At 38.8% G+C, this 11,906-nt stretch overlaps 1 protein-coding gene across 1 annotated transcript in view; it reads right to left on the bottom strand.

Annotated features, from left to right (window-relative positions):
• LOC140327586 (vomeronasal type-2 receptor 26-like) overlaps nucleotides 1–11,906 on the bottom strand; it is a 34,267-nt gene that overhangs the window by 12,491 nt on the left and 9,870 nt on the right. Inside the window, exon 4 of the mRNA XM_072406974.1 lies at nucleotides 8,351–8,567. Within this exon, the coding sequence (XP_072263075.1) occupies nucleotides 8,351–8,567 (217 nt within the window). The remainder of the gene's footprint in view (nucleotides 1–8,350; nucleotides 8,568–11,906) is intronic.

Genomic DNA, 11,906 nt, shown 5'->3' with positions numbered 1-11,906 from the left:
GATGATGATGAGGGAGACCAAGTTGGGGCTGCTGGACAGCTGTCAAGCTCCAGGCATTGTGCGGGCGATGGAACAGGAACTGCTGCAGCTTGAAGCGGAGGAGGTGGATGATGAGGCGGAGGAAGATGTTTTGGCACCTACTGAGGGACAGGAGGAGGATGAGCCCAGAGAACCCCTCATACCCTTCATATGTGTGTCCACATGTTACAATGCCTGCGGAGGGAGCCGTGCATTTGCAGCATCAAAGACCGGGATGATTGCTGACTACCCAACCCGGCGCAATAGAAAGAAAAAGTGACCCGCTGGGGCGCATGCGCGCACTGGACCTGTATGGACATGCAGTTATCCGGCTCCACACATCTCAGGCACACTGACCGCCTTTCCGTGGGGATCCCCTGAGCTACAGCTGGGATACTCTCCTCGCGCCTGACTAGCCCCGGTTTTTACCTGATGTGTCCTCTGATTGTCTTGAAATGCACATGGTCCATATGGCCTTATCTCATAAACCTACAGATGGATGTTGTTATAGAGTTCCACTACCACTCTACAAAAGATCTGATCCTGTTTTTCAAGATTTTTCTTACCAGATTTTTGCAGACCTTTCATAGTCCACAATACAAAAGCACAGAGTTTTGAAAGCCTATCTTAAGATCCTCCATGAAAATAACGTGCGGTACAGATGGGGCTTTTGCTCTTTACATACCACAATCAACCTTATTCTGTGGTTACTGCAGCTGAATTACGAAAATGTCTGATGGACTTATCCCTGTATCCGGTGGCTGCTGTATACCAAACATCCCGTGGATTACAAGGGTTACCCCTACATGAAGTCTCCTTGGATCACTCCATAGGGAGAAAATCCATTTCCTCAGAAGTGGCACGCCCCAGGGCCTTGGGACGTCTCCAAACACAATCTTTCCGTAAGACGGCTGATGTATGACCTTTGATATTTTTGTAAGGCTAACATAGCTTGTTAAATTTTTTTCTTTTACTTACCACTGGGCCTGATTACAGTTATATTTCTCTTTCTGGTATCCTTTGGCATATATCTATTTCATTATGCTGTAATGTTTATGCTACACTTTGAACGTGTGCTTTTATTAACACGTTGCCTCAGTTGATGTTACGTATATGTGAGTTTTTTAACTCCCCACGCTGGGATGGTCGGTGCCTTGTTACCTTTACCCGAGGTGACACTTGTTCCCCCTTGTTTTTGTTGACCTTATGAGGTTGGTCCCCCCTTTTTTTGGGTACCAAGGGTCAACAATGATGCACGGCGGTGCTTCCCTTTCATGGTTCTTTTGCAAATTGAGCTGGAGCTTAAGCATCTGTCTTTATTTTAATATTGTGTTTCCTTTCCTGTTCTTTATTTTCTGTCTTTCCTTTGTACGTCTTGGTAAAATGCCTCTGCTTTGTGAAATATTATCTTTTAGGTAAAGGTCCTAGATGGCGTTGAAACGTCTAAATTTAAATGTACAAGGCATGAACTCTCCACATAAAATGTCTACTATCTTCTGATACCTGAAATCTCATAAAATTAATATTGCATGCTAACAGGAGACTCATATCTCTGCCTCCTCCCCACTGAAATATTTACACACTACTTAATCCCAATTCTACCATGCTAATGCCCCAGTCAAGAAATAAGGCATTTTAATCGCAATACACAAAAAGACGCCTTTTATTTGTCACAGACAAATTTCTGACCCGAAAAGCCGTTATTTATTATTGGTGGGCTCCATTCTGGATACTAAACACTAAACAACTGTCTTTCTTTTCTCATCTGAGTGCTATAATAAAAGAACATGCTCAAGGTAGTGTTCTCATGTGCAGTGACTCTAATATGGTTTTAAATCCCAAACTGGACAAATCTAAATCAGATGGTTCCTTTTCCAAACAAGATCTTTCCAGTTTCACCTTGTTCCTAAATAGTTTGGGTGTATCGGATGTATGGAGGGAATGTCATTCTTTGGCGAATGATTTCACCTTTTTTTCACACCTCCATAATTCTCATTCATGAATAGATCATATATTTATTTCCAAACAATTATTGACACAATTTGTAGATTCACGTATTCTGATGGTAGCTTGGTCTGACCATGATCCAGTTCAATTATCTACCAATTGGTGTTTGAATGATTCTTTACTGTCCTACTCTCCAGGTATGGCTGGCCTAATAGCTAAGACTACTGAGAATTTTCAGATAATCACGGGCACTGTTTGTTCACCTATGGTTCTGTGTGATGCCTATAAAACAGTGGAACGAGGAGTCCTTATCCACCATGCATCCAGACGCAAACAGGAGCGTACTAAACAATTAGCTAAGTTAACGGAGGAATTAGAGGTGATCTCACAAAGTTTTAAATGACATCCCACAGAACATAATAGGAAACTCTTCCTCCAAGCCAAAACAGAATTAAATCTATGTTTGTCAGATGCCGCAGAGCCTACCATTCGATGGACGCAACAAAAAAATTGCGCTAACAATAATAAGAATAGCACGATGTTGGCCAATAGACTGAGACAAATTCTCAAGCATAGATCAGCATTCACTTTACGTACCAGAAATCATGTTCAGACCTCTAACCTGATTATTATAATTGAGGAATTCAGCTCTCAACTAGCCAAATTATATAGTGCGCCCTCTGAGAATCACTGTTCAACGATACAACAATTTTTATATAAAGTTACTCTCCCTGTCCTTACAGCAGACCATTTGGGTGCAGATATTTCTACTTTGGAAGTTTTAAAAGTGAATAAATCCCTCAAAATTGGCAAGAAAGGAGGCCCAGATAGGTTTTCAGTGCTTTTTTTAAAAAAAAAAAGATGGCAGACTTCATTGCCCCACATTACACAACTCTGTTTCACTATTTTAAATCTTTAGGCCCCCCCAGTATTGGCATGTTACAGGCGCAAGTTCTAACGATCCCTAAACCAGGCAAAGACCATCTAGATTGGTCAAATTAGAGGGCTGTAGATATTGCTCAGTAGATTGCCCATTATGGGCGACCACTGAATCCTCCTTTTTTCCTACTAACTCACTCTCTATTCTTTTTTGGAGTCCCTGATCTGCTAGACCCAGATCCCTTAGCCCATTTTTACAGCACATGTTGCAAATCTGGGATGCAACAAAGCCCAGAAAAACAAAGAGCTATTGATGAATAGTCAGCATTCAGTTGAGTTATAGACCCTGATTTATCAAAGCTCTCCAAGGCTGGGGAGAATACACTTTCAGAAGTAAACTGGGTGATCCAGCAAACCTGGAATGGATCTGGTCCAGGATTCAAAACATTTGCTAGCAAACAGAAAAGGATTTTTAAAAATCCATTCCATGTTTTCTGGATCACCCAGTTCACTTCTGAAAGTGTATTCTCTCCATAGATTGGATATTCCAATACCTCCATTAAACCAGGTATGTTATGGCAATACACAAAGCCACTGTCAGTTCTAAAGTACCGCAGGAATGCAATTTCTCTGCTTTGAAAGTACAATACCTTTGTTCCTTTCTCAAATAAGTTTTTCTCACGCAGTCTTGATGCTAGGAGTTCTGAAGCCTTCTTCGATAGTCCCAAATCACGTGCCAAATCACTCAACTCATGCTGATCAAATCCCTTACCAACAGAGTCCTCTTCAATTTCACTCTTCATCATTGTTGTCACCTAGTTCATCACCATAATAATGTTCTTCAAGAGAGGATAGTGTAACGAAAACCGGCAATGGGATTTCATCTGGATGAGCCACTGGGCGTATAGCCGATGGTAGACTAGGATACTCTATGTTACATTTATTTTTCTTGTTATATCCTAAAGTTTTCTATTGATTATGTACAGCTAAAAGGTCAATGACCTGAGACTTTCAAGGCATTAAATATACATACAGTTAGGTCCATAAATATTTGGACAGAAACAACTCAGATGCAACTCAGACATTTAGCTTTTATTCAGTGGGTTGAACAAAAAGATTGCATAAAATGTGAGGAACCAAAGCCTTTTTTTTTACACAATCACTTCATTTCAGGGGCTCAAAAGTAATTGGACAATTGACTCAAAGGCTATTTCATGGGCTGATGTGGCAATTCCTTAGTTATGTCATTATCAATTAAGCAGATAAAATGTCTGGAGTTGATTTAAGGGGGGTGGTGCTTGTATGTGGAAAATTTTGCTGTGAACAGAAAACATGCAAAACATTATAAAACATTATAAAAACATTTTGAAGGTCCAGTTACTAGTCTATTTATGTACAAACAGGCTCAAAAAGTTCAACACGTTTCTCGGATCATAAGTCTGCTTCCTCAGGAACATTTAAGCCTGCAATTATAAATATAATATAAATTATACCAAAAAGGCAACCATAAGCATTTATGTAATTAGTGTTGGATATTAACTTACTTCTGGTGTTGCACTGACATCAGAATCTAATGAGTTTATAATAAATTTATTCTGGTGACTATTGTTTTTAGAAAAGGTTTTTTTACCTTGTTATACTAAAGAACGGACTGGTCTCTGGTCTGGGTGCTCTAGTTGAGGAGTCAGTGTGACCTCAGCAGTAAGTTATTAATCAACACCAATTAAATAAATGCTTATGGTTGCCTTTCTGGTACAATTTATATTATTTTTAAAATTTTAGGCTTAAATTTCCTGAAGAAGTGGACTTTTGATCCAAGAAACGTGTTGAACTTTTTAAACCTGTCTGTACACAAATAGACTACTAACTGGACCTTTATAATGTTTTTATAATGTTTAAACTTTTTTTTGTATGAATAAAATTTGATGTGAATTTTTTGTTTGACTTTTTTGACTGGTATACGTATTTTTAATGCATTGAAAGTCCTGGGTCATTGACCTTTTTGCTGTAAATATTCAGTCGTTATACTATTTAGGATGTGGCATTGGTAAATGTTTAGTAACCTGATGGGAATGTTTCCTAATTATATATGAGATCCTGAAGTTTTCACTATTCAAAAGGGACAGTCACTGAAATGGGCTCTCGCCAAACCATAGGTGTACCAAATGTAAAAAAATGTAGAAAAAACTACAGTTTGTTAGATTAGCCCACTCATTTTTTTAGTCATTATTAGCATTTTGTTGCTTAATTACAGTCAGTAAAAAATTTAAAAAATAATGACTTCATAATACGGTGCTAACTGGTATTATGTCTTTTGGACAGATACACTAGGGTCTGAAATCTGTGGAGTGATTGCATCTCTCCACGACCTTATGTCACCTGTTGTTTATTTTTTCCTGCAGCTTTTTTCATTTTAACTTTTATTACTTATTGTATGACTTTTTTTTTTTTTATTGATTTTTGTAAAAGCGTTGATTTATTGCAGCACTGGGCACTCTATATGATAACAAAGGCAAAAAAATCAACTTGAGCTATTTTGTGTAAGGCCCTGGTCCAGCAACAGTACTCTCCAGATACCAATACCCCCCCAGCAACAGTATATGCCGGACACCAGTCCCCGCACTCTTCACCTAAAGCAAGCCCCAGCTAAGCCTCGGGAGACTGATTACATTTCCTTGTCTACAGTTGCCCCCAGGACGGTGCCTAAGGGATGCTATCTGGTGAAGTGCTTGCATAGGACCAGGAGCACACAGAAAAAGCAGTACTGTGATTCCAACAAAAACAAGTCCAGAATACAGAGCAGAGATCATACACAGTTAATCCGTCCACTAGATAAAGTACACAAGGGCAAAACACAAGCAAAGCACCCAGAACTCTCATGGTCAGAAACAGGCATGGTAAGCAACAGTAAATCAGAATAAAAATCACTCCAGCAGAGAATAACCCAACTAAACACTACAACAGGTCCTGAGCAGTGGTAGCAGTGAGGCTGTAAAGTCCTAGCAGCCAATGACAGTACAGAACACTAATTGGAATCCCTTTCATCTCTGCTCAGTCTTAAAATGTCTGCTGGGGAAGTCGAAAAAGTACAGCTCAGGCTGCACGGCTAAATGAAAGCAGAAGATGCTGCTAATTCATTGCTGCTGCAACCGAAAAAATGGAAAGAGATGCTGTGGTAGTGCACAGCACAAGATTGCTGACCCCACAAGCATCTTCTATCATTTAGTTTACCACACCATGAAATATACGTAAATATTGCTCAGTTGGCTCATTGCAAAACAACTTTTCAGAAACTGACCTGACTATTGACTCTACAGTCTATCGGTGTCAGTGTCAATGACCTGGTATAAACTCAAGTATAAACCATGAAATTGTTTTTCATAAAACCTTTGGTGATTCTAACTTCATAAATGTTTTAAGCCCTTATTAAATATCACATTTGTTCTATTTTTTTGCAAAAATATTTGTCAAAATATGTTTGTTTTCTTTAGGAAACATTTTCTAATATTATCATAGTTAACGTTACGTAAGCACCGGGCCATGTGTTACTGAAATTTTACATTTTTAAATGGAGAAAGCCCAAATTATACTAATACAGAAAAAAAGCCAGAATTGAGGATACAAATTAGAAGAGGTAAGGAGTATGAAAAGATTGTCGAGTGAACTACACAAGGAAAGAAGGGTAGGGCAGGAAAACGGCATTGATTGAGGGAACTTGCAGCAGCCATCAGAGGATTATGGACTGTAGTCTAATAAGGAGCAGGAGCTGATGGTAGACAATATCTGAAACCATTTTATTTCATTCTGCATGAACCCCAAGACCCTCCATCATCTACTCACCTATGCTGGAGATGCATCCCCAAAGGAAGTATTGAGGGAGGCAAAAAAGAGTCAGGCCCTTTTGAGGCTATAGAGAGATGATGGTGGGGGGGGGGCAAAAAAGCAGGAATTAAAAAAAAAGAGAGGAGGAGTAGGTAAAATGACTCGAGATATACTAGGTGTTTCAAACAGTCCCAAAGCTTGATGGAGTGGGGTGGTAGGGGTAATGGGGGGCATAGATTAGGGTATGATTAGTAGGAAAGTTGATAGTCAGGGCTTTTTAGCATTCAAAATGAACTTCAGGACCCTTTTCTTTAGAGATCAGAGAGTACCCAATCAGACTGGTATTGGGAGGGTCCAACTGGTATGGGATCTGAGTTGGAAAGTCATCTTTATTGACGTAATCCCGTGTTTAAATCATGATAGATGGTAGGTCGACTATATACACAATCAACTTAGAACTGGTCAACACCATATACATAATCATCTAAGAACTTGGGCAGGGAACTGAGAGTCAAATTGAGATTATATAGAAGAATGACTTCTGTGGATAAAGTTATGTTGAAGGCCTTTGACTTAAATGCATTAATTGACAAGCCCAAAATAAGACTGAGCCGAAGTAGGAGAAACCTACAGATAGACAAATATACCTGGGGAGTTTTGGGAGGCACAAAAGAGTGTCCTGAATTGAAATTGAATTCTGAAATGTCCAAGCCAGAGATGTCTGGATGGATCCAAATAAATATTGCCAGAGGTCGTAAAAGGGCAAAATGAAGGGGTAAAAAGTCAAGTCACTCTTGCGTGATACTATGGTAAATTATGAAAAGAGTGATATCCACAATAGTGAACATAGGTGGGGGACGTGTCGTACAGGGAAGATACCCAATTTAGAAAGGGCTAATCCCCAACACTGTAAAGTCTAACATAGGCAGGGCCATGCCAAGGGAGTTAATCGCATTGTGGATGAGAAAGGATCATCCACAGAAGTTCACAATGCCTGGAGTTGGGTCATGAACCTTACATGAAAGTTTAACAAGAATATGGGGGTGGAAGTGAGCCCAGGGGGAATTGTCCAAATTTTCGTTTGACAACATACATATAGAAACCATTTGCAAATTAGGGTGAATTCGGGATCTGGTTCGCAGAGTCATTAAGTGAATCAGTAAGTGAAGTTTTTTTTTTCAACTTTTTAAAAATATCTGGGCCAGTTTTTTTATTTTGTTTGAGAAATGTGATTGCAGAGAAGACTTCTGATGTTATGGGCTTCCCTATAAATTCACATTGAGATGTTGTGAGGGTCAGAGGATCAAGTAAAGCATGTTTACTGGAAAAAGTAATTTTTTTTCCAATTATTTTCCTTGCACATGATTGTATATATTTTTGTGTATGCAAATTTTAACTTCACCTCATTCATTTTGAAGTTTGATTTATTAGTGAAAATTCTGCATTATTTCGTAAATCAGGGCCTTCTGTCTAAAAAAATAAACTCATAACTTGTATATTACTAATATAGTGACAATTTTGAAATAATACAATACAATTCTTAAATGAATGAGCTTTTTGTAAAAGACAATGTGTTCTGTAGTTTCTTACACCATCTTTCTTTAGTTATCTTCTAGTCTGCTGATTCTGGACTGAAATATATAAATATATTTATTTGTGTATTTATATATTTCAGTGCACTCACCTTATACCTTAGTCTGTGTATTTCAGATTCTGGTTCCTTAATCTTTAGATAATTGTATACATTGTGCAATGCCCGGGCCAGAATATTGACTGCAGTAAACACTCTGTAAAGCATCTTATCACCACAATTATGTGGGTCCATGTTGAGTTTGGTCAGATTACATTTTTTCACAGGATATCGTAGTGAGTACGATATGAGACGGTTCTTCATTGGGTTTCTAGAAAAGCATGCAAGGTAAGTTATAATCATATCCTCGATTAATGGGTCATTTGTGTCGCTGGGAAACCAAATACTCCGGAAATATTCCTCTATTCCCGGAACAAGTAGATTAGGATATGTGAACACCAAACTGCAATTACTGAAAATAAAATGTTCTTCATCCTGTGACCAGGAATCCAGAAGAATAAATGTTTTATTCAAATGATAAGGAACAGTTCTGAACAGAAAATGATGATAAATTCTGCCAGGAACGCCACAGATAATTAGAACTTCACTGGTTGAGGTCTGCAGCTTTGGAGGAATATTATAATAATTCTTTACAGACACCAAAATGGTGAATTCAATACAAATTCCATGCTTAGATAAATGTTTGCTGAGTTGTCTGATCTCGTGTTCTCCGTATTCATCATCGGATGAGATGATCCCAACCCAGTTCCATTCTAGTCTTTCCAGAAACTTTGCAATGGCCAAATATTGTATTTCATAATCTGGAACTGTCCGGAAAACATTAGGATACATTTTTCTGTCACTTAGTATACTATCCCCAGCTCCATAACTGATCTACAAAGAAAGGGAACAGAAGTGTGGTAGCACTTTTCCTCCAACAAGCCTCTTCTCAGCACTGATTGGCTCTTTGTGCTGTTTAAAAGGCTGATGTCAGGTTACATTCCAACTTTTATTACTCCTTATATTAGGGAAAAAGAGAGTACAACCTAATGTTTTGCATAACATAACAGGTCCTTACTTATCTTAAAGTTAGGTAAATACAAACTCAGATGAACAACAGCACTCATATATAACACCATGTTTTTATTTCTTTATCAAAAGCTTTATCAAAATGCAGAAGGAGAGTGTAAAAAAATTAAGTACATCCGTATTACATTCATCATTTCATGATCGAAAAGCAGATGTTTTCACAGTTTGCTGGTCTGGAGCATTCAGGTGTGTGTTAGTACAATGCCAAGAAGAGGCAACATCGGCAATGATTTGGAAAAATCATTTTGTCTGCCTTGCAATAGTTTATATGGTCGTTTTTAAACAATCCCTCTGGTTTCTTTTAGCTGGGCGCACATTTTCAGTAACCGCCCGGCTGTTTCTGGGTAGTTACTGATGAGTTGGGTCACAATACAGGGGCTGCCATCCACTTACAGCTTTTTCCCACCCAATTAAAATAATGTATAGGTTGAACATCTGAATCTAGTGATTCAAAAATGGAAAATATTCCTGATAGTAGCCAATTTTCCCAGGAGAGGATGTCCAACTAATGAACCCCAAGGTCAGCTCAGAAAAATTGCAAAACCACCCCTAGTAGCTGCATCTCAGACTCCACAGGCCTCAGTTATCAGTCCATGACAGTATAATTAGAAAAAGACTGAACAAGTATGGGTTGGTTGGATGGGTTTCCAAAAGAAAGTCTCTTCTCCCTAAAAAGAACATGACAGCTTGGCATAAGCTTGCAAGGTTGCATTTAAACCAGCTGCAAGATTTCTGGAATATCTTTTGGACAGAGAAGACCAAAGTTGACCTGTTTGGCCATAGCACCACGTTTGGTAAGAAAAAAAAAAAGCCTCATACCAACTGTAAAGCATGGTGGGGTGATAATTTAGGCTTCTTTAGCAGCCACAGAACCTGTGCATATTGCAGTCATTTAATAGACCATGACTCTTCTTTATTACAAGTATTCTGGGGCTCAAATCTGAGGCCGTCTGTGGTACAGGTTAAGCTTGGGCGAAATTGGATAATGAAAGAGGACAATCAGCACTAACACAACAACTAAAATACAACTGATCTTCTGAAAAAGAAAAAATTCAATGCCTCAATCAAAGTCCAGACCTCAACCCTATTGAAATGCTGTGGTGGTACTTTAGGAAAACTGCATATAAACAAACGCTCATAAACTTCAAAGACCTGAAGTAATGTTTAAAGAAGAACGGGCCAAACTTCCTTAACAATGATGAGAGAAACTGATAAAGTCCTACAGGAAAGGAATTCTTCAAGGTATTGCTGCTAAGGGTGGTCCTACTTTCTGCCACATGTACACATTCAGCAGGGTAAGGAGATGGATATCTTTGTGCCCCTTATATTAAATTTCAGATTTCAGTAAGCTCTCTTCTGGCAGACCCCGTAATATTGGGGTCACGTTGTGAGTCCCTCTTTGAAGGTCCTTGTCACAATTATGTTGAATATTATATAACCCTATCCATGCACATATATTCAATAAATGAAGGTTCATACACAAATAATAGCAAGTCACTCAAACAGTTTAATTAATGAACAAGTTGAAACATAAATTACACGGCAGTATTGTTTGATATGAATATAGGAACTCAAATAAACAAAATATATAGTAAAGCTAGTACCTAAATAACCTAAACAACCCCTGCAATGATAGAATAGTTGTTAGTACATAACCCTGTGTAGCCCTGTTATGGGGGGGGGTCATGTAAATGACTCCCACAAAACAAGCTATGGCGCTAACCTGTAGATAACAGAGAGGATCCCGAGCCTTCGCTATTTGGAAGAGTGAGGATACTAATAAAGTTGGCAGTGCCTCCACCCAGGACAGGGTCTCTGTTAGCAGAGGGGCTCCCTTCCTGGGACATTAACCAGAAATAATACCAGAAATATAAAACATCTGAGGAACCACTACACCCAGCATGCAACATTAACCATTGCAGCTAAATGAACACACAGGTTGGAGTATTTGTAAGCTTTATATCTCAAAACAGTAATAACAATATACAATGTATAAACATCAATGAGTATACATATCAAGCACATAGCAGAGTCCTGAGGAGAATTGTGCACAGATATACCCGGGTATATATACAGTCTATTACCACAAATACCTCCAGTACTGATCAGTATCAGGATGAGTTGCAGAGGCCTCTGGAGTTGATTGTAGTAAAGATGTCCTGATGAGATGATCCTGGAAACAGCAAGGAAATCCTCCAACAGACAATTGGGCTGTGTATGCTGTGATCCTGGATTGCAGGGATGCAGGCAAAGTCTCTGGAGTTCAGGAACAATCTATCTGCCCTAGCACTTATATCCTAGCAATCACACTTATCTGCCAATGCAACCGGACCTCTGCTACCTATGGGCCATCGGATGCCTAACCTATGCTAGGTGTAACTAGACAGAGGGTGCAGATCAGCAAAGGTAACTGAAAGGGCAGAGCACATATATATTTGTGTATATAGGTGATACACTGACTGTAGGATTATCCCAAAGTGATCTCTGATAAGATATCACATATACCCCAATAATACAGAGGGTAATAATCTCTGATAACAGATATCACATATACCCCAATAATACAGAGGGTAATAATCTC

This window comes from Pyxicephalus adspersus, chromosome 3, assembly GCF_032062135.1.
Source record: "Pyxicephalus adspersus chromosome 3, UCB_Pads_2.0, whole genome shotgun sequence".
NCBI classification, from domain to species: Eukaryota; Metazoa; Chordata; class Amphibia; order Anura; family Pyxicephalidae; genus Pyxicephalus; species Pyxicephalus adspersus.
This window is presented reverse-complemented; position numbering and strand designations above follow the sequence as displayed.